This window comes from Oratosquilla oratoria, chromosome 21, assembly GCF_046742065.1.
Source record: "Oratosquilla oratoria isolate Oo_2021 chromosome 21, ASM4674206v1, whole genome shotgun sequence".
In the NCBI taxonomy this organism is placed as follows: domain Eukaryota; kingdom Metazoa; phylum Arthropoda; class Malacostraca; order Stomatopoda; family Squillidae; genus Oratosquilla; species Oratosquilla oratoria.
In genome coordinates, this window is record NC_134797.1 from 51,527,197 (window position 1) to 51,551,817 (window position 24,621).

Below are 24,621 nucleotides of genomic sequence, written 5' to 3' on the forward strand. Positions count from 1 at the left end.
CTGCGTGACGGAGCTGTTCTCTTTCCTCCACTGCATATTCCTATGCCCCGTCTTTCGTAACCACTTCCAACCGCTGCTGAATCTCCTAGGAAAGAACCCCCCAAGAATGTCTAAGTTATATTCAATCACCGACCACCACAGCATCATCATGGCAGCCCACCTAATCTCCACCTCACCAGTTGGACACTTTTTATAGCCTCACTGCCAGCCCCTAACGCTCACCATCTTCCCGAAGACGGACTAGATGTACTAGATGCACACATTAGTACCTCCAACTGTCTAGCAACACATCACACACAACTAATACGGAGATACTAAAAGATAGTCCCTAAATCGGATCCCTCTGCTGGGATTATATAAAAAAAAAAAAAAAAAAAAAAAAAAAAATCAAGGCATCCATCCACTCCCATCCATTCCACTCATCCACCGCCCCTGTTTCCCTTCTTATATATATATATATATATATATATATTTGTCTATATATATATATATATATATATATATATATATATATATATATTGTGCATCATGACAGGTTTATGAATTGTAAGAATGGAAAGACACGATTGAGAACAAGAGACTTTATTCCTGACCGTCATCGCCTTATACACCCACACATCGCTAGCAGACGCCATTTCAGCCATACAAAAAGTCATAGATAACATCGATGAGACTACCCTCCCAATCAACAAAAGAGATTACAAACAACTAGTAGAAAAATGCCTTAAATGCGCTTTCTGCACATTTAATGGCAAAACTTACCGACAACACGACGGCCTACCAATGGGATCGCCCCTCAGTGCTATAGCCGCCTGCTTAGCAATGGAAATTCTAGAGCAAAGCAACTATAAACAATTCCTCCCCGATGGCACTACCTGGTTCATGTATGTAGATGACTACCTTCTCATCATACCAAAAGACACAGGCACTGACATCCTTCTACACAATTTAAACAAATCACACCAGAAAATACAATTAACAGTCGAACAAGAAAACCAGGACTCTCTCCCATACCTCGACACTTTAATCATTAGGAACAATAATACAGCAAAATTCAAAGTTTACAGAAAACCCACAAACAAAAACGACTACATACACTACTTCAGTGCCCACAGCGACAGAACTAAAAGTGGTATACTAATAGGATTCTTCCTGAGAGCACTAAGAATATGCAGCCCAGAATTCCTTCAAGACGAAATAGACCACATCACCACTACATTCAAAACACTCCACTTCTCAACAGGAATCATCGCCCGAGCCCTACACAAAGCTAAAGAAATCAAACAAAGAAGCATCTCAGAACCACGAACTAAAAATGAAAACATCCTCCTCATAGCACCATCATCGGACCTAACTCACCTCCTAACCAAGAAATTAAAATCCATAGGCATCACAGTAATATCAGACAAAGGACGACAAATACGCGACTTCACAAATAACAGACAAAATCCCACTCAACCAGACAGTATCATATACAAAATCCCCTGCTCGGGATGCAACCTTGCCTATTATGGTGAAACATTACCTTACCTTACCGTCGTGCCATATCCTCTTGGACTTCGGCAACCATGGAGCGCCACCGTGAAACATACAGGGGGTTAAACAAACGTATACATGAACACAAGGCCGACATCCGTCACCACCGCACAACAAACGCGTGGGTAAACCACATAGACGATAAACAACATTTACCTCAATGGAACCAAGCAAACATTTTACATGAAAATCTAAACAAATCACAAAGAAAGACTCTAAAAGCAATATACATAAACACCAACGATTGCATCAACAACAGAACAGGAGACATCAAGATTGCAAAACATGCCGCCAAATACGCCATGAGACAAATGTCCACACATAACATAACAATTTGGAAGTAGGTAGAAACAACTTTGCCAACCGTGTAGTTAATGAATGGAATAAACTTCCTGCACAGGTAGTGCAATGTAGTTCAGTTCGAAGCTTTAAGAATCATTTAGATAAATACCTAAGCAAGATGCTGTAATGATTATAATTTATCTTATATTATTTGTTTTTGTTTTGTTATCATTTGTCTGTCTGATTTTCGTTTATTATTAGTTATGTCAATTTATTATTATTTACTATTTACCTGTTTGTTTATTATTTAACTATACCTATGCATTTATTTATGTATTTTATTTGTTATTTACATTATTATAGTTTTTATTTATTATTTTATTATTAATATGATTTTTTTTCGCATCCGACCTAGATATGGATCAAAAGATCTCCTGTCGGCATGCTCCGCCTTTTAATAACAAACAAACAAATACATCCGCCCGCCTCACACCTGACCCCACATGACCACCTAGCCTAGCAACACAAGTAATCCCACCTCGCGTCCCTCATAAACCACAGCAACTGCCCTACAAATACCTATGCATTCATTCTCTGTAAATATTACCTCTGAAGAAACCTCAAAGGCGAAACCGGTCAGGAATAAAGTCTCTTGTTCTCAGTCGTGTCTTTCCATTCATATATATATATATATATATATATATATATATATATATATATATATATATATATATATATATATATATATATAAATATATATAAAGTTCTCAAAATAACATTAAAAGACCGAGGTTTTCTTTTATATTTTCATAAACGTCTAGGCCAACTGGACATCAGTTCACCTACTGTTGTCAACTTCAGCTTGCTTTTCCTGTGACCGTGCGAATCCACCCAGTGATCCCGCCTGACGTCATAATAATCGACATGGAATACAGCTTGGATTAGCAAGGAAATGCCTTTGAATTATTACATGTTTATATAATTGAAATTAATAGTGATGCTTGTGTTGAATATATTTCCAGTTTCCTGTAAAGACTGTAAAGAGTGTATAAATTTGTACAATGGTCAAAAACCCGCTTTCATTAGCATGTTGAAGACACGGTAATATCATCAAGCTAATTTCTTTGAATAATGATTTCCGTAGAAGTATAAAGAAAGGTCATATATATGCTCTCTTTTGTCACTGGATTTATTTTAAATGCGAAAAATCTAGCTGGTGATAACAGGTTTCAGAAAATGGTGCGCTAAGAATATAACAAATAGATTGTGACTTCCTGTCTAAATAACTGCATATAGTAAGTGACCAAAGTTTAGAGGCACATAACATAACATGAGGTGGGTTGAAATTTATCAGTCAAATTATTAGAACACCAGTATGTATTTCAACATCGGATGCAGACTATTTTATCTATAGAAAAGAAAAATCCTAGGTGATGACGGAGAGGGAGAAAAGAACGGGATTGCAAATTTAAGAATTAAGGCTACTCAAATTCGGAAATGAAAATGAAATTCTCCTTACATATCATATATAAGGATAATTTCCTTTTTATTTCCGAATTTGAGTGTCCTTGTGTCATATGTCAAGCATGAAGATGATTTGACAAGTTCAGGTAGTTACTTTAAAAATTAGTGTTGAGAAACTTGTTTTTTCGGGTAATGTCAGCCAATCATATCCTTATCATAGCTACGATTTATCAATAATTTGTAGAAATAACAATATGATGTGATTCCATTCACATACAACTTTTGTTAGCGCTTTTTCACTCAATGCAATACCGGCACGTCGTTACTTAAAAACACGGAACATCGTGTGGAAGTTGGGAGGAAGTGAAATCATAATATCAAGGATTTCTCTGGAAATTGTCGAATTAGGTAAGCGTCTATTAGTTGACAAGTATTTCCCTCAGACAAGGAATCATAAATGGGCTGATGTACAACTGTTAATTTGTTTATATAACATTTTTTTAGGTTCTTGTCACTCACGAAAACACTCTCGTGAACTGAAATGCTAATTTTATTAATTAGGAGCACCGTACCACTAACTGCATAAATTATTTACAATAGAATTTTAACTTGTATGAAATTATTAGAATTGGTAGGTAGAAACTAGCAAAATGTAATTTGTAATAGTTCAACATCTGGCAGCTGATGCAATTCACAACATAGTTATGTCATAAAACTAAGGTTTCATTGTCTTCAAGGCGTCTTGAGAAGGAGTTTTGCCGCGAAAGCAGGTAGAATTTATAACAACCACCCTAACTATAGGATAAGTAGTTAAGGTAATGTTAGATTTTGGTATGTCATAGAATGTGTCACATCCCCTATGAATTTAATTCCCATGTGAAAAGTGTTACTATTATAATACCAATGTTGAATGTTACTGTACTGTACATCTAGGAATTTTTTTATATTCAACCTTCTTTTGAAAGTTGGAACAAGTGTAGATATTTAAGATACATTGATTACATTGTTATGTATTGAAGTTAATAATTGTTTGTGTACTGTATAGTCTCTAGGTTAACTTCCATGATTGTGCAAATATACAAATGTAATAAAAGAAGGTTACTGCATTATTGGTAGGCATGTTTGAGTCAAACTATTTCTTTGCCTTAATGACCTTCAGAGTCATATTGATAACCATGATAATGCTGTTCTTATGTTGTGATGATTTTAGACAGTCCATGAAATGATGATTGTCAACAACCTGTTGGGTGTTTAGGACAGGTGTGATTTGAGAACTTTTCCTCATGTTGAGTTATATGGATGGGTTAGAATGAGGTTTGGTTAGTTGATTTTATACATAAATGTGGAGGTTAGAAAAGGTGCCCATACTACATCTACTAAAGGTGCCCGTACTACAGCTAGAACCATAAGGTGTCCCCTAAGAAATGTACTCCTCAAAATATTTTGTAATATTGTCATATCTGTTAATCTGCAGTATCAGCTGTGTGTGGAAAATAGTGCTTATCATTTTGAAATTAAAGAGAAGTTTTGTGTTTGCTCCCTACAGTTGTTGTTGTTGTTGTTGTCGTTCCCTAGACTGTCTGTCCGAGCAGTCCCGTCTCCCCAAGGAAGGCCACAGCCGAAACTGGGTTTTCCCACAAATCCTTTATAGAGTGTATGTTGTGTTGTTTGCGTGCATGATTGTGTATAATGCAGTCTTCCATTATGTGTTGTATGGTATGGGGTGAAGTGTTACATCCTGGGCAGCTGTTCACAACACGGTCGTCCAGCCTCTTCTGGTAGCTTAGAAGTGCTGGGTGGTGACCGCATCGCAGTCTGGCCAAGTGGACTCTGTCCCTACGTGGGAGAGAAGATTCAGAAGGGTGGATATCAGGGGGTCTGGCATGCAGCAGTGTGTTGTCTTTCAGTGTGTTAATGGAGCGGGGAGTGATATGATTATGAATATGTTTCCGGAGGCTGGTATTTGGTGGTTGTGGAGGAAGAGAGGAGAGTATCTGTGTGTAATAAAGGTCTTTGGGTGTAGTTTTAATGTTTCTTGGTGTGTGTGGGTGTTCTGCTATGTAGTGTAGCGGGTGTGATGTGTTTGTGGTGGCTGCAGCAAGTGTTTGTGTGCCTCTCATGTCGAGGTGGTCCTTGACTTTGAGGACTTTTGTTTCATGGTGTAAATGGTCTGTAGGTGATGTATTTGTGCAGCCTGTAATTGTTTTTAGGGCTTTGTTTTGTATGATTTGAAGGGTGTTGTGGTGTGTCTCACTGAGATTAGGAGCCCATGCAGGACTCGCATAATTCATCACTGAGCGTATGCATTGTTTGTATATTGTTATATTAGTTTCTTTGTTTTGTCCAAATGTTGTTCCAGTGATTGACTTAAGTGCGTTAAGTCTAGGTGTGCATTTGTTTTTTATGTTTGTGAGGTGTTGTTTGAAAGACATAGATGTATCGTATGTTACACCAAGAGTTGGGGGCCAAACAGCAGCATCTACCCCTGGCCATCAGCTCTACGCAGATGGCACCGATCCCCAAGGAGGAGCTACGCCTACCTGGGGGAGTACCACAATCCTTTTTTTCCAACGCTCCCTACAGTAGTTTAGTTGTCTTTTTTGTGTTTACAAACACTAAAGCGATGTCCACCATTTTCCTGGCATAGCTAATAATGTGGATAAATGGATTCACAGTTACAAAACATGTTAAAAAGTGAGTACAGTATTATTGTGGGACATCCTATATAATGAAAAATAGTACAATGAGGGAACAGCTTCCCTCCGAAATCTAAAGTCCCTCTGCTTCATCCCTATCCCATGTCAAAACGCCTTCCCATGTATGGAGTAATGAGGTCACCCCACTGAACCGAGGAGTGGTGAGTTCCACCTCCAACCCCTCCGTTAGTGAAGGAAATGATTGCCACCATTGACTAATCCAAATAACAATAGAGTCAGAGCCATTGACCATGACCCTAAACCCAATAAGAACCTTTACAGACTTCTACTCAGATTCTACCACATAGAAAGTATGTATACAACCTTTGTATAAAGTGAAGTGGATCCTGACTTGAATTATTCAAGATTCTATGCCCTAAATATCATCAATGGATGATCTCTTGGAGCAAAGTATACCTTTCAAGTGAACAAAGACCTTATCACTTCATGTGGAAAGCCACGCCAAATGTTACCCCAAGAAAATTTATGTGTAATAGTGGATCTATATACCAAGAGCTTTTCCCCCCTATAAGGGAGGTAGCCAAGTCAGAGCCACATACCTGTTCCCACCCATTTCACTCCCCTACACCTCTCCCATCTCTACTCCTTATGGGTGATGGGTCATCCCTGTATCCACCAACTGCCCTGGGTCAAACACAATGCAGCAAGGCACAGTACATCCACAGTAAGGCTGCTTCACCTAATCGGCAACAACCCCTTTCCATTCCCTTATGCAGAAAAAGAGAAGACGGAGAGAAATCCTTTCAGATTGCGTCAAAATATCATTCACATATAAGCAACCCCCCATCCCCCATCCTTCCCTTCCTTGCATAACAGTATCATCCATACACAGTCATTCTCCACTCTTCCCTATTTCCTGCCTGCTTCCTTCCTTCCTTCCTCAACAAACATTCCCCACTTTCTCAGTGCCCCCTTCACCCCATCTGTCCATCACATCCTAAGTCATCCCCTCAAATTCATTTGTATAAGAACATAAGAATAAAGGAGACTGCAAGAGACCATAAGGCCCACACTAGGCATTTCCATATCCATTACCACCTGTCATCTCCATCCATAAAGTTGTCCAACCATTTCTTAAAACAATAGTTTCAGTGCTCACTACATGGTTACATTCATTGATCACCCTATTAGTAAACCAATTCTTGCCTGTTTCTAAATTTGTCCAGTTTAAATCCAGTACTGAGAGTCCTGCCCTGTTGTCTTAATATGATGACCTTGTGTGCATTACCCTTGTTAAGCCTTTGATCCACTTAAACACCTATGTTAGATGACCTCGCACTCTGCATCTTTCCAGAGAGTGTAAGTTAAGGTGCCTAAGCCTCTCTTCATAAGGTAAGTTTTTGAGCTCTCTGCCTTCTAAATAACTTTTACTAATGTTTCTTCACTCGTTCTTTTCATGTGTCCAAACCATTCCAATAATCTTTCATCAGCCCCATCTGCCATATCCTTTTCCACCCCGTTTGGGGTATTGGTTACATAATAATGTGAGGTTAAAATCTGCTCAGTAGCATGCAGTTGATACCTTAGGGTCTGTGGGCTGCCCCTTTGGACCAGAGCCACACATAAATTTTTTTCTTTGTTAGAGGAAATCTCTATTAATAGAAAAATTATGCTACTTTATTATACTGCAACTGTCCCTCCATTATGCTGGCCCCCAATTCTTAATACTGACTTGTATCACTTCTCTGAATATATATTTCTATTTTCACTGAACCCTGTGGAAGGGGAGAAAGAATACTGCCTCAGTGTTCCCACTTGAGTCGTAAAGGCAATTAAAAAGGGACGGAAGATAGGACTAGGCATCCTAATCTCTGTACCTCTGAAAGGGGACATTCCTATATAGAAGTAATAGTGGGGAAAAAAAATCACAGCATGATAGTCCAGTTGTCTCAACTCTAGCTGATGCCCTAGTTTAGATGTGGGAATATTCACATACATTGAAAAAAAAGAAAATTATTTAAAAGTACATACATATACCAAAGGCTTTTTTCCCCCTTACACGGGAGGTAGCCAAAAAGAAAAAGGCATAATAGAAGCCACTCCCACCCATTCCATCCCCTACATACTCCACTACCCTCCACCCTCTTCCTTCCCTCACATCTTGGCACCTCCTGAATGACAGGTCATCCCTGCATCCTGGCCACTGCCTTGGGTCAGAAGCAGTGTCGCAGGACACAGCACATCCACAGCAAGGCCGTTTCATTAATTTGGCGACCCCCCCCTCTCCATCCCCTTATGCAGAAAAGGAGAAGACACGGAGAAATCCCTTCGGGCTGCGTCAATTTATTTCTCATACATACCCCCTCATGCATCACAGCATCATCCATACACAACCCTTCTCCATTCACCCCTACCTTCTGTCCTCTCCCGTCCTTCCTCAACAGACATTCCTCTCTTTCGTAATGCCCCTTTTACCCCATCCATCCATCTCATCCTAGGATGCCCCCTCATATTCACTCCTTCCACCTCTGCCTTCCACACCTCTTTTACTAATCTTTCTGCACTCATTCTTTCCATGTGTCCAAACCATCCCAATACTCTTTCATCAACCCTATCTCCCAACTCCCTTTCCACCCCTGTTCTCCTCCTCACCTCCTCATTTCTCACTCTATCCAGTCTAGTAACTGCTATCATACTTCTCATACATTTCATTTAACTCCTCTCTTCCTCTCTTATGTTCCATGTTTCTGCCCCATACAGTGCTGTTGGCACAATCACTCCTCCATATAACCTCCTCTTAGCATCCATTCCCAAAAGTCCATTTCTCATTACTCTTATCCACCAAGACATTTACTCGTTTCTCTCAATCTACATTCTATCTCCACCTCCACTCCTCCCTTTCCTGCCACATTTGCACCCAAGTATCTAAAACTATCCACTTCCTCCAGTCTCTCTCCCTTAATACTCGCTTCCAGTCTGCTGCCACTCTCTCCCCTTTAAAAGTAATGATAGTATAATAACCTGAAAAGACAGTAAATGGTGTCAAGATCTTAATTCCCACACTGATGTTGACTTTTGACGAACCCCAAGTCTCAACTCGCCTAAATGTAGGATACCTAAAATATGAAACATGAAGGAACTACTCATGCCATTGCTTTGGACATACCAAGCAACAATGTTGCCACCCATTGAGCATAAGTGTGTATTGTTCCTTTGCACACAGTTCCTAGTGACTAAACTCAGGAAATTTGTAAACTTCAAAAACGTACCATATCCTCTTTACAACTTCGAAAGATCTAAGAGAAAGAGGTGATATGCTTACAGTATTCAGGTCACTAAAGGGAATAGATTGCATTGTCAGAAGTGATCTCCTGATTAAAGATGGGAGGGCTTTAATTTGGGTAAATTAAGAAAGGCCACATGTCTAAAGGATGTGAAGAAATACAGTTTTCCATATAGATGCATGAATATGTGGAATAGCTTAGAAGGTGATATAGCACAGGCTCAAATGATACACAAGTTCAAATCTAAATATGGTAATTGCAAATCAAGGATATAGATTAAGTTGGAACTGTACATGAATTTGAGTCTAGGTATGTTAGAAAATTAGAGAGAGAGAGACTGGACCCAACAAGCATTGCTTCTCTCCTTTATACTACAGTTAGGTAAATACATGAGATATCACTTCTAATAAGAAACCCATTCACCCTCAGGCATCTTCCCCTTCTAAAGAATCATATTCCACCCCTCTTGAAACTTGGCCTGATATGCCCATGCACATTCAAGGACTTGTTGAGAGTAACCTATTCCTTCATCACCCCCATTAACATGAAACTTCAAAAACCTATATACAAGACCACATTAACTAACTACAATAAAGCAAAATGAAATAAAAAGTAACTTGGAGGTATTTGCCATGGCCTAAATCTATAGATAGAACAATGTACAAGATTGCACTGATAATAATAAAGACACAGTCCAAAATGAATTTAGTATGATTATCGTCTATGTGTGGTTAGATGTAATAACAAGAAGACTTGTGCATTATTTGTTTGTTGACTAGAAGGGAGTGGGTGGGGGATGGTGAGAGGGTTAGGGAGTGGTTATGTGTGGATGATATTTTAATGCAGCCCAAAGAGATTTCTTTCCATTTTCTCTTTCTGCATGAGGGGATGGAGAGGGGTAGTCACTGTTTAAATGAAGTGGGCTTGTTGTGGATATGCTGTGTTTTGCTGCATTGGTTCTGATCTAGGGCAGTGGGCAAGATGCAGGGATAACCCATCATCCAGGAGGAGCCAAGAAAAGGAGGGGTGGTGAATGGGAGTGGAGTGGGTGGGAGTGGAATTATGCCTTTTGACTTTGGCTACCCCCTTGTAAGGGGAAAAAAGCCCTTGGTATACAAAAATATGTATTTATTATTATTTATTTGTTTTTATTATATATATATATATATTACAGAATTCTGATCAGTTTTTTCTTCTTCAACAGGCACCATGAAGGCAAAGGAGGTCCGAGAGACTTTCATAGAATTCTTCAGGAAGAAGTATGATCATGTTTATGTGCACAGCTCCCCAACCATCCCTCATGAAGATCCAACTCTTCTCTTTGCCAATGCTGGCATGAATCAGTTTAAGCCAATGTTTCTTGGTACTGCTGATCCTAGTAGTGATATGGCAAAACTGAGGCGGGTTGTCAACTCTCAGAAGTGTATCCGTGCAGGAGGAAAACACAACGACTTGGATGATGTTGGGAAGGATGTGTATCACCACACTTTCTTTGAAATGATGGGTAACTGGTCCTTTGGAGATTACTTCAAGAAGGAAATTTGTTCCTGGGCCTGGGAACTTTTAACGGAGCATTACAAGTTACCCAAGGAGAGGATGTATGTTACATATTTTGGGGGAGAGGAGAAACAGGGACTCGAGCCAGACCTAGAGTGTAGGCAGATTTGGTTGGATTTGGGTGTACCCAAGGACCAAATCCTTCCGGGAGACATTAAAGACAACTTCTGGGAAATGGGGGAAACGGGTCCTTGCGGTCCCTGCTCGGAGATTCATTTTGATCGTATTGGAGGCAGAAATGCATCTCATTTGGTAAATATGGATAATCCAGATGTTCTCGAGATTTGGAATTTGGTGTTTATTCAGTTTAACAGAGAGCCTGATAGTTCTCTGAGGCTCCTTCCCAAGAAACACATTGACTGTGGTATGGGTTTAGAGCGTGTTGTTTCAATTATGCAAAACAAAAGGTCTAACTATGATACAGATTTGTTCACTCCGATCTTCAGTGCTATTCAGAAGCTGACCAACGCACCTCCATACCAGGGCAGGGTGGGTAAAGATGATGTTAACGGCTTGGACATGGCTTACCGTGTCTTGGCTGATCATGCTCGCACCATTACCATTGCACTGTCAGATGGTGGTATGCCTGACAATCAGGGGCGAGGGTATGTTCTTCGCCGTATTCTTCGGCGTGGTGTTCGCTATGCTTCAGAGAAACTTGGGGCCAAACCGGGAGTATTTGCTTCCTTAGTGGATGTGGTTGTAGATTTGTTGAAGGACACCTTTCCAGAGGTAACTAAGGACCCAGAGTTCATAAAAAGTGTAATAAATGAAGAGGAGACCCAATTCCTGAAGACTCTAGAACGTGGAAGAAAATTACTTGAAAGGACTATTTCACGGTTGGATGGGACGACTGTAATCCCCGGAGATGTTGCTTGGCGGCTTTATGATACTTATGGCTTCCCAGTGGACCTTACACATCTTATGGCTGAAGAGAAAGAGCTTTCTGTAAATTGTGAGGAATTTGAGAAATGTAAGAAAGAGGCTCAGGAGAAATCCAAAGGCGTAAGTAAGGATAAGGACAATTCATATCGCTTGGATGTTCATGCAATTGAAGACTTAAAGAACAGAGGTATGCCATACACAGATGATGCTTGCAAGTTCAACTACACAGGAGGAGCAGACCCCAAGGTCAATTACGACTTTAACACGACCGTAGCAAAAATTCTTGCCATTCGCTATGATGGAGGCTTTGTAGATAAGATCACGTCAGGATGTAGATGTGGTATAATTTTGGATCAGACTAATTTCTACGCAGAGAGTGGTGGCCAAATGTTTGATGAAGGTTTCATGGTCAAACTAAATGAGGAAGAAACAGAGTTCAAGGTTGAAAACGTAGAAATTAAGGGAGGTTATGTGTGTCACATTGGTGTTGTGGAAGGCATCATAATGGTTGGTGATCAGATGACTCTTTCATTTGACGGACAACGGAGAAAGCTTCTAATGAATAATCATACTGGTACACATATCCTTAACTTTGCCCTTCGTCAAGTTTTGACTGCTGAGGCAGACCAGCGGGGGTCATTAGTCGCTCCAGACAGACTTAGGTTTGATTTCACTAATAAGGGAGCCATGACAGTGGATGAGGTTAAGAGGACAGAACAGATTGCTCAGAAGATGATACAGTCAGAACAAAAGGTGTTTGCTAAAACTGCCCCACTTGCAGTGGCCAAGTCTATTCAAGGTCTTCGTGCTGTGTTTGGTGAGGTTTATCCAGACCCAGTACGAGTGGTCTCCGTTGGTATACCTGTTGAACAGCTTGAAGCTGATCCAATGAGTGCTGCAGGTAGTAAGACAAGTATCGAGTTCTGTGGTGGCACACATTTGTTAAACACCGGGCACATTGGAGACTTTGTCATTGTTAGTGAGGAAGCCATTGCCAAAGGAATCAGACGTATAGTTTCTCTTACTGGTCCTGAAGCTTCTAAAGCCATCAACAAGGCCAACTTACTTGAGAAGGAGGTTTCTAATATCCGCAATAAAATAAATCATAATAATTTGCCATATAAGGAAGTGGTCAAATTGCTAACAGAAGTTCTTGAAGATATCAACCAAGCACAAATCCAGCACTGGCGAAAAGAAGAACTGCGAAAAACTGTGGATTCCATCAAGAAAAGTCAAGGTGATGCAGATAGGGCCCGGAAAGCTGGAGTGTCCAAGGAAGCCATTAAGTACACTAAAGGTCTTGTTGCAGCCAATACAGAGGTACCCTATATTGTTTGTGAACTTAATGCCTTTGCTCAAAACAAGGTTGTTAATGATGCTTTGAAGGAGGTCAAGAATATACCCGCTCTCTTTATTAGTTCTGATGAGGATAGTAATAAAATCCTGGCAATGGCATCTGTTCCTAAGGATGTGGTTGCTAAGGGCCTTAAGGCAGATGAGTGGGTTAAGAACCTGGCTGAACTTATCGTGGGCCGAGGAGGGGGAAAGCCTGAATCTGCCCAAGTGAGTGGTACCAATGTGGCTGCCTTAAAAGAGGCTCTTAAGATGTCTCATAGCTTTGCCCAGCAGAAACTTGGATGCCAACAAGTTGTTTTAGCCTCTCCTGTACAGGTTGAACCCTCAACTCCATCAGACAGTACAAAAGGCGAGACTAAACAACAAAAGAAAGGAGGGTCACAACCACAAAAGAAACCAGCAAGTGGACTTATGTTACATACATCAAAGTCCAGTGTACGGTCACTTCCTGCCCTAATAGCAGCTTCCTATGCAAAGAAGGAAATAGGAATCACTTCAGACTTTGTTTTAGGGAAGACTAACAATGCAAAGGAATATGTAAGCAAATTTGGAAGTAGTCAAACCCCTGGATTGGAGACCCCAGAAGGATGTGTTACAGGAAGTGTTGCATGTGCTCTGGCTCTTGCTCCTGCGGCTCTTCGAGGCACCAGTCCTGTAGCTCAAGCTCAGGTTATTGGTTGGCTTAACACTGCAGACACTGATATTCTTCCACTTGTTGCTTCATGGTTGTCAAATAACAAGAAAGCTTCAGGTGATGCTAAAAACGTAGCCATGGCTACACTTAGTAGGCTGAATTCATACTTCCTTACTCACACTTTCTTAGTGGGTGAGCGATTGAGCCTTGCTGATGTGGGTATGGTATGTGTATTGGTGCCCGCTTTCAGGGAGGGATTAGATGCCAAAGCACGTGCTGGACTCCCATGCCTCACTAGGTGGTTTAATACAGTGGCTCATCAGCCACAGGTAGTAGATGTCCTTGGGCCTGTCAAACTGAAGTAGCTATATTGGTGCTTAGATAATATGAAAATTGGTATCATCTATTTTTAATTTTTTTTTTTTTAGCTGGAAGGTATTTTTTCTGCTGAATAAAATTGCTGTGGAGTAGGGAGAAAAAAATATTTAAACGAATTTTGCCCTTTCATTGGAGTAGGAGTTTCAGCAGAACAAAATCACCTGGTGAGATCCTGAATATGAATTCATGCTTAAACATAGGCAAAGGGTCAAGTGATAATCGGGTTTTTCAACAGATAGTTTTAAATGCCATACATAAAGGTGCATGCAGCGAAAATTACATAAATGCGCAATCCTAAAAATGCAGAAAAAACACATTGGAAATAAAGGAGTAAGTTTATTCATTATTTCCCTTGAATTTTTTTGTGTAAAGGGTGCGTGTATTCACATTTCACTATCATCATCATCATAACTTTTAGCATAAGGAATTCTTTTGCATGAGCACAGTTATTCAGACAATTGGGAGGTACTTTTTGGGAAATATGTTTTATGGTGATTAACAAAGGTTTTTGCATACTAGAATATAGAAAAAATCTAGATGGAAGTTGGATCAGAGGAAAGTGTATACTGTATGGTAAAAAAAACTGTTGAAATAAATTACTGTTTTATATTTGTTAGTTTGAGATTTACCTTCAATATTCTTTATTTAATGATAAGAATTTCATTATAACATTGATGCCTTTGTCTTAAAATAAGTTTCAAGCAAGTACAACTTAAAGGCTCAAGATATTCAAATGGATAAGTATTGAGAAATGCTGGAAATAAATACACTACGAGATAGTTGTAGGCCTATGGTAAGACAATGCCAGTCTTACATGTAAATACAGACTGACTAGTTCACTTCTGCTATAGTGAAGAAGAGGAAGGACCAGTGACTGGTACCTGTTAAAATGGACAGCAAAGCTGGCCATTTGTAAAACTTGTCGACTCTCATCAGGAGGGGCTGAAACTCAGTCTCTGTACTGTCCCCAAGATCCCTATAAACTTCTGCTGTATTTCTTACATTTTGCCACATGGGATAACTGCTCTCCTCTCTAGAACTTTGAGCCAATGATATAGAAAGTCCCAGACTAATATAACGCAGACAACAGTCCAAAGTTTCTTTGCAGAGATATGTGGGTGGTTCTGAGGACCATTGCCAGCCAGTGTGGGAGCTGCAGGGTCTTCCAATTGGTGAAACTTAGCAAATATTTAACTGAACTGGAGAAAAGAAGGTCTTCCTACCAGATATGAATCATGGTTTGAAGTCTTGCATCCCTCTCTTTGCCTCTGAAGAAGAGTCAGGGGGAAGACCCTGAAACCATATTTGTAAGAAAGATTGAGAACCAATTCCCACCTCCCCAAAGTGCCCCCAGGTTCACCTCCCTTGTGGGAGTGATGGTAAGAGTGAGAAAACAACTAAAACCGACAGTGTATTGTTAGTCAAACTTTTCTCCCACATACTAACAAAAGTTTCATTATTGTAACTAACCACCTGAACTCCTCCTTTGATGGTGGGGGCTGGAGCTGCTGATCTCTGGAAGCCCATAGTCGCAACTTACATGGGCAATTTAGGCTCAGTGGTTTCATTGTGTTGGCATTAGGTAACAACACAACATGGCCACAGTAAACTGAATAGCATTATTTTAATTCTGCTGATCTCCACACAATGGGCAAGAAAAGGTGTTTTAAACATAGCTTCCCCAAACCTAATGTAGCTGGTCTCATGTTTGCAAGTTGTGGGTTCGAATCCCGCACTCTTCAGATTCCCAACAGTGTTTCATCTGCAGGTACACAGTACCTCTTGGTGTACACTTCTCACCTATCATCCTGTCTCCCATTTTGTCTTTTCTATCACACCTCCAGGTTGCAAGTCTACTGGTTCACAGTTATTGATCTACATTTCTTTGTAGCTTATTCTCAGTTATGCACAGAATACCGTGTGTAGTGTATTTTGAGTTGTAGTAAAGAAAAAATTATTTCTTTAAGAGCAGGACAGACTTTATTATCTGCAGCATGAAATGTAAACAAAGATGGTTAGTGATGGCATAATAGAAGTAACAATGGCTAGCACCCCTTGAAACTGTGCTCTCCATGGAACAATCACATTTCCAGCTGTGGAAAGCACTCTCCTTCTTATAAGTCTTAAACTTGCTTATATATTTATGTGGTGTAGGTACGGGTGTACAGTTAGCACCACGGCACGGGGTCAAAAGTCACCGTCTCGATAGGAGGGCGAACGGGGCATTGGCTGGCGTGCAGCGGCAGTGTGTATGTGAGGTGGGGGGAGGTACGAATGACGCGCAGTAGAAGAAAAATGTAGATTGAGCTTAGCTAGCGAAGGATCAGGTGGCAATACAAGTGGAAGATAAACTAGACACAAGTGTCGTATTAAACGAAGAACCAGGAACTAACGCGGACAAGGTAAGTGATACGTCGCTCCGTTACTACAAGCTCTGTAGGCATGGCCGAGACGACTGGCACGAAGGAACCGTTCAAAATTAGCAATATAACTAAAACCGTATGATTGGAATGGAGACATCACTGCGTGGCCCAAAAAGACAGAATTAGTGGCAAAATTAACCGGTATCACCGACGACGCAAGCTATATTGCCCTTAACCTAGAAGGCGACGGATTGGCCATCTACTTAAAACGATAGTGATCACGCAGGTGCAGAGAAGTTGAAGGTGTTCGCTGAGGGTCCGAATCGATTAATCGGATACAAAGAATGCGCTTGGCTGGCGAACTAGTCGTGTTTTTACCAACGAAATTAGAAGATTACCAGCCTTATTGACATTTAAAGACGAAGTCTTAGAGCAATTAGTCAGAATGGTGTATGTGAATGGGTTCACTGACCACGTATCAGCTATGCTACAAGTAGATAATGCTGTCTGCGAGCATGGATGTGCTGATAGTCCATGCTAGACTTCTCACAAGGACACAGAAGAGTAAGCCTTTAGCTGTCATGGCAACCGAGAAACCGCAAGGACCTGTACGAGACAAAGGATCGAGGCACCAGCCGAATGACTCCCATGGGAACAAGGGGGACGCGCCGCCTGACAAGACCACACCGGCCGATAGAAAAGGGAAAACGCAGAAGTCCAGGGGTGATCACAGTGGATGGAGGGGCCCACCTCGGATACGCTGTCATACGTGGAATCGTTTAGGGCACCTCGCGAGGGACTGTAGAGAGACGGGGATTACATGTTACGGGTGCAAAGATCCTGGACATATCGCTCGCCAGTGCGAGCAGGGAAACGGGCAAGGGGCGGCTGCTATGCGAGCTATCGACCAATCAATGTAAAGGCGCTATCCAACTGTATGCCGATTGTAGATGTCTGGTTGAGAGGAAGACGTGCAAGAGCACTAGTAGATTCCGGCTGTTCAACCACGATTGTGACGGCCGACCTGATTAAAGGATTCAGACAGGGAAATATAACCCTGATGACAGTTGACGGAAGGGAGACGAGGTGTGAGGGCGATAAGGAAGTCGAAATGGAGGAGGGCATTCCGATACGACTAAGAGTGCTTGCTATTAGAAGGGTCATAGAGGAAATTGAAGTGTTAGGAATGGGTGCAGTTATACAGCTTGAAGAAGTCGCGTTTGTCGCCGAACAAGTGAGGATTGGAGCGACAAGCGACTCGAGGATGGAGAGGAAAGGGAGGAGCTGTCAGAGGCCGGAAGTAGACGTGGGAATGACAGTGAGGGCCATGAAGGGCGGTGTCACCACGAAGCTCGACCCTAACGAGAAGGTGGCGCCTTGTACAATTGAGGACAGAGACTTCCTGGCGAATTTTGATGGCCAGATGTGGGAGGTAGAGTGGTACCTGAAAAAGATCACCTCTGTTGAACAAAGTCGACTGCTACGAACAGACTCAGAGATTAGGTGAGGGATAACTTTGACATCGAAGTAGAGGGGTCTCACTAATTGCAGAGAAAACAGAGAAAATACAAAAAAGGACGGGTTTTGCTCACATGCACACTTCTATATATGTATGGTTGCATTATTTGAACTATTTTCTTTAAAGTGTGTGATTTCCATGTAATATGATCAAAGAGAACTTACGTTTTTATCATCTGCAATTTTACCGACCCCGGCTACGACTCGTCCAGCCCGCCGTCTATGATTACTGGTGGTATGGATCAAACTACACTTTTAAGTTTCTTATTGTTGTGTTATTAGTGTAATAGACTACATATAGTTGAATTATTTAAACTCTTTTCTTTAAAATGTGTGATTTTCATGTAATTTGACCAAAGAGAAGTTATGTTTTAGCCTCTGCAGTATGACCGACCACAGCTACATATACCGTAACAAATTAGCATATGGTTGCATTATTTGAACTATTTTCTTTAAAAGGTGTGATTTTCATGTAATTTGATCAAAGAGAAGTAACGTTTTTATCCTCTGCAAAATTACCGACCCCAGCTACGATTCGTGGTTACGATTCGTGGTTACCGCTAGCCTGCCATCTATGTTCTGCGAATGCAGATCATCACTGAGCGTCAGAGTTGCCAGATTGGCGTTTTTAATGCCAAATTTTGTATCTTTGGAATGTTTTTACTGTGTTTGGCAGGAAAATTTGTTGGGTGGCATTTTTGAGAATTTGGCATTTTTGGGGGGCGTTTTTAAATACCCGGTCGTGATTAGAGATCACTCTTTTACTTGTATCAAGAATTAAATGATGTATATGAATTATATAAATTTATCTTGGTTATGTGGGAAATGTAAAGATTTTGTGCCTAGCCAAAGGATGTTTCAGCTCTTCTTTAGTGAAAATATGTAATAACGCAGTAGTGCACCAAACATTTCTAAATCTGATGATGCTTTTGATTATATTTAGACACAATAGAAAATTCACAAATGTATTTTCTATTTATGTATATCAGAGTCTCTAGGAGGTTGTTTAATAAACTGGTTTAATTTATTGTAGAGGATACCAAAAAGTTTACTTAGGAACTTAAACGTAATGTATGGAGTAATACATTTTATTTTAGTTATTGGTATTTTTTCTTTCTCACATAATACGGAGTATAATATATTTTATTTTGGAAGTTCATATCTTTCTTTCCTTTTCACACAGTCTTGAAATAGATTTATTTCAGAGGATGGTGGTTTATTACAGTACCACTAGAATTAAATGATGTACATGAATGATATAAATTGATCTTGGTCATATCATGTGACATTGTTTTACATTGGCTAGTCAACAGTAGAAAAATATTTTATATTGTAATTGTAGTTATACACATTATCTTTAACTACTTGATCTTGGTTATATCATGTGGTATTGTATTATATTGGCTAGTCAACCGTAAAAACTATTTTTCATATTGTAATTGTAGTTATATACATTATTTTTAACTACACATGTAAAACCAAAATACAAAAAAAAATCTTAGAAAATGTAATGGTTGGCATTTTGGGGCATGTTTTAAAAACATTTTTGCAGCATTTTGTCAGAATTTGGTATTTTTCCTGGTAGAAAACCTGGCAACCCTGCTAAGCGTGGTTGATGAAGTTGGCCAAAAACATAATACTTTTAGAATTTCTTGTGAGGTTCGAACATGTGGGGCATATTTGCATACTAACTTGAATAAAGGTAGAGTGAACATTTTTATTTTAAAAACTGTTGTTGTTTATTTCTTTACAATACAAAGATTACATAAATATTGCATACAATTAAATACAAATTTTTCATTAAATTTTATTTAAGATACGCTATACAAAATTTATAAGCTATGAAATATGATATTGCGTACATTGTATTACGCAAAGCAGACCACTTGAAAAAAGAAACTAACGAAACAGAGCGCTTTCGTATATTACATATTCAATGCAAAGAGGACATAGTTGAATAGAAATACATATTTTATATATACATAAAAAAGGAATACAAAAACTCCATTAAATATTGACGTCAACTTCGCCGTGTTCCATCATGCCAACCAAGAAGACCACAGAATGGACTGGGATAACGCACCAGTTATATTCAAATCCCATTGTAGCTTTCAAAGTGGTACCATCGCAAATGCCAAGATATTCCGCAAACTACGTTCCAAGAACTCGGTGAGATGTCCCTTGGGTACTGGTGCAACTCTTGCGTAAGGAACGAGTGCTTCGAGGATAAACTGTTGCTTTTTTGTATAACCATAGTAGTTTGTTGCAGGAAGCGCAAAAAGGGAATAAATATTTTTGCGTAATACACCAAGTACATCAACACCTATAACCTTAGGCAAGTTTGAAGCTCATCTGGAACCTGATACGAATGCCGTTGCAGTCCTTGACAAGTGTGGTGGTGTGAAGAACCGAACGATTCATGTAACCGGGGATGGAATTGCCAGTTCAACTCTTTTTCGGTAGCACTGTGCGGGAATTAGCACCTAGCCACGAATTTACGAGTGCGGACAACAATCTATAAAGGCAAGAACAACGACTCTACGTGGGATGTTCTGTGGGTATCCAGACATTTGGGCACAAGACATTTGGTCACAAAGTACTGGGTGCGACATTTGGGCACAGCATAATTCGTGTTGTATATTACGATCTCAAACCAAGAAAAAATAATAAAAGATGATTCTTTTGAACAGCAGGCATGAAAATGTTAAATTAGGCATGAATAATTTATATTAGTTGGGTTTTACTATGTCACGTGACGAATACAAAAAGATGATAAATTACTTAGTTTCCTGCCATCAACTTTCAGACATACATATGAGAATCACACAGCATCAGACATGCATTGTTTCTGATTCTCTATGAATAAGAAAGGAAAAAAAAAACTGAAAAATATATAATGATGAAATAAAAATAATCCAAATAACTAAAATGTTACAAAAATGTTATGTGTAAGTAAGCAAAGAATCAATGATTTTATACGAATATAAATTTATTTTTGGATAGTTTCACATAACCAAGACAAAGAGCAATGAAGGACTATCAGTATTACAATTATAAAGGGCACACAGAAGGGTTTCACCCGAACTTTATGTTTTTGCATAGGTGTGTGTAGGGACTTCATCTAGTAATTGGTTGAATGATCGAAAACAGAGAGTTGTTTTAAATGGAAAAACTTCTAGACGGAAAAATATTACAAGTGGAGTTCCTCAGGGTTCCGTTCTTGGGCCACTTTTATTCATAGTATATATAAATGATATAGACAATGGACTACTGTTTCCAAATTTGCTGATGATACAAAACTGTGCGGAATGGCAAATGATCACTTAAACCAATTAGATATTCAAGAAGATTTAGATGAATTACAGCAATGGTCTGAAAAATGGCTAATGAACACAAGTAAATGCAAGGTAATGCACATAGGTAAAAATAACAGTAAGTACGATTACAAGTTATTTGGAAATTCGTTAACAAAAGTGGATAGTGAAAAAGATCTCGGCGTAATTATCAGTAACGATCTGAAACCAACCAAGCAGCGTATTTCAGCCTCTGAGAAAGCAAATAAGATTCTAGGACTGATTGCGCGATCTTTTGACTTCAAAAGTCCATCACTCATTAATAAGCTATATAAATCGTTAGTTCGTCCACATTTGGAATATACTGTTTCCGTATGGTCACCGAATCTCATTAAAGGCATTGACAGACTGGAAAAAGTACAACGGCGAGCCACAAAACTGATTACAAAAAAATCTGTTTTCCCTAAAAAAGGGTAGACTCAGAGGTGACTTGATACAGGCCTTTAAAATTCTAAAGGGAATTGACAACATCAAAAGTGACAGAATTTTCACATTGAATGAGAATCAGACAAGAAACAATGGTCTCAAACTGTCCGGAAATAGATTCAATTTGGAAGTAGGTAGAAAAAACTTCGCCAACCGTGTAATTAATGAATGGAATAAACTTCCTGCACAGGTAGTGCAATGTAGTTCAGTTCGAAGCTTTAAGAATCATTTAGATAAACACCTAAGCAAGATGCTGTAATGATTATGATTTATTTTATATTATTTGTTTTTGTTTTGTCATCATTTGTCTGTTTGATTTTCATTTATCATTAGTTATATGTTAATTTATTATCATTTACTATTTACCTGTTTGTTTATTATTTAACTATACCTATGCATTTATTTATGTATTTTATTTGTTGTTTACATTATTATAGTTTTTATTTTTATTTTTTTTCGCACCCGACCTAGATATGGACCAAAAGGTCTCCTGTCGGCATGCTCCGCCTTTGTAATCCTTTGTAGGTTAAAATCCTAAATCGTCAAGTGAGCAAAAATCACCAGACACCATTGGTGCACAGATCAAAGAGTTTATTGTTTGATTTTCATTGATTCCTTTGATTAACAATTTCTATATAGAATTGATTATTCCTTTGATCTACCATACTACCATAATCCTGAATGAAAAAGTCCTCTAATGATACTTTCTATGGGATTCTATACTATACATATTGTTTTTGTTTTGTTGTCATTTGTCTGTTTGATTTTCATTTATTATTAGTTATATGTCAATTTATTATTATTTATTATCTACCTGCTTGTTTATTATCTAACTATACCTATGCATTTCAAAAGTCCATCACTTAACAAGCTATATAAATCGTTAGTTCGTCCACATATAGAATATGCTGTTTCTGTATGGAGGTATTACGGGTGGTTTAGGAGGTATTTTGTCATGGATCCGTGGACAAGTGGCTGCCCTTTACAGCCCACGCCGCCCACCTGAGGGAAAGGGCCCACGCTCTCACCTTCCACCCACTAGGGCACGATAACTCCCCCACTGGCGTGCTGTTACCCGCATTGTATATAAATTTATATATCCATGTACATAATTTATACAATAAACCTTTATTAATTGATTAACCATTGTCACATTTAGTCTTTGGACATTTAGTCTTCGGACATTTAGTCTTCGGACATTTAGTCTTCGGACATTTAGTCTTCGGACATTTAGTCTTCGGACATTTAGTCTTCGGACATTTAGTCTTCGGACATTTAGTCTTCGGACATTTAGTCTTCGGACTAAAATTTAGTCTTCGGACTAAAATTTAGTCTTCGGACTAAAATTTAGTCTTCGGACTAAAATTTAGTCTTCGGACTAAAATTTAGTCTTCGGACTAAATTTTAGTCTTCGGACTAAAATTTAGTCTTCGGACTAAAATTTAGTCTTCGGACTAAAATTTAGTCTTCGGACTAAAATTTAGTCTTCGGACTAAAATTTAGTCTTCGGACTAAAATTTAGTCTTCGGACTAAAATTTAGTCTTCGGACTAAAATTTAGTCTTCGGACTAAAATTTAGTCTTCGGACTAAAATTTAGTCTTCGGACTAAAATTTAGTCTTCGGACTAAAATTTAGTCTTCGGACTAAAATTTAGTCTTCGGACTAAAATTTAGTCTTCGGACTAAAATTTAGTCTTCGGACTAAAATTTAGTCTTCGGACTAAAATTTAGTCTTCGGACTAAAATTTAGTCTTCGGACTAAAATTTAGTCTTCGGACTAAAATTTAGTCTTCGGACTAAAATTTAGTCTTCGGACTAAAATTTAGTCTTCGGACTAAAATTTAGTCTTCGGACTAAAATTTAGTCTTCGGACTAAAATTTCGGACTAAAATTTAGTCTTCGGACTAAAATTTAGTCTTCGGACTAAAATTTAGTCTTCGGACTAAAATTTAGTCTTCGGACTAAAATTTAGTCTTCGGACTAAAATTTAGTCTTCGGACATTTAGTCTTCGGACAATTGGTCTTCCTTTGCAAAATAACTGGTCTTCAGGCATTTAGTCTTCTGGACAATTAGTCCTCATCTTCAAGTTATAATAGGATAATCAGCTTAAAATATCTATATTAAGAAAAAAGATAGATTGAAATTCATGTCTATACAATTCTTTATTATTTATAGACACATGATATGCATTATTTTCAATACAATGTAATACAATCATTCAAGAACGATTGAAATTTATGTATAGATAATTCTTTACTATGTATAGACACATATTATATACATTTTTCAATACAATGTAATATAATCATTCACTTTAATAAGTTTACAATTATGTAAGACGAGTAGAATTACGGGTATTTGTCAACGTTCTAGCACAGATATCATCATGAGAAACACAGTTTATTGAAACTTTTAGTTCATGATCGCAGACTTCTTCCAACATGACGAAGGAAATCATTGACATCTGATATGCCATCGCGATGCCGCTCGCAAAGTATTTAGTTTATTCTGAAGCTGGACATGTTTACGCTTAACTCGTTTCTTTGTTTACTTAAAATTTAGAACACCAAAATGCCATTATTATTTTTTGAGCACCAACATAACTACTTTGGTCATTCTTTATTTATACTTTATTTACCTTTATTTATTTATTTATGGATGAATGGATGAAAGAACATAAAAAAATCCTTTTGGTGCCAAATAAGTCGCTTAACGCACGAAACCTGTTTATTATCTAACTATACCTTTGCATTTATTTATGTATTCTATTTGTTATCTACATTATTATAGTTTTTATTTATTTATTTTTTACTATGATTTTTTCTCGCATCCGACCTAGATATGGGCCAAAAGGTCTCCTGTCGGCATGCTCCGCCTTTGTAATCTCGCAACAATTACACAGGGGAACACTTTTTCAGTAACTTTGA

The 24,621-nt window shown here is 38.8% G+C and overlaps 1 protein-coding gene across 1 annotated transcript; it reads left to right on the forward strand.

The window, feature by feature from the left end:
• The first annotated feature begins 3,563 nt into the window (after positions 1–3,563).
• AlaRS (alanine--tRNA ligase, cytoplasmic) lies at positions 3,564–14,642 on the forward strand. The gene is made up of 2 exons (XM_076204930.1): positions 3,564–3,690; positions 10,428–14,642. Exon 2 carries the CDS (start codon positions 10,433–10,435, stop codon positions 14,018–14,020), a length of 3,588 nt encoding a protein of 1,195 aa, XP_076061045.1. The 5' UTR covers positions 3,564–3,690; positions 10,428–10,432; the 3' UTR covers positions 14,021–14,642.
• The last annotated feature ends 9,979 nt before the right edge of the window (positions 14,643–24,621 follow it).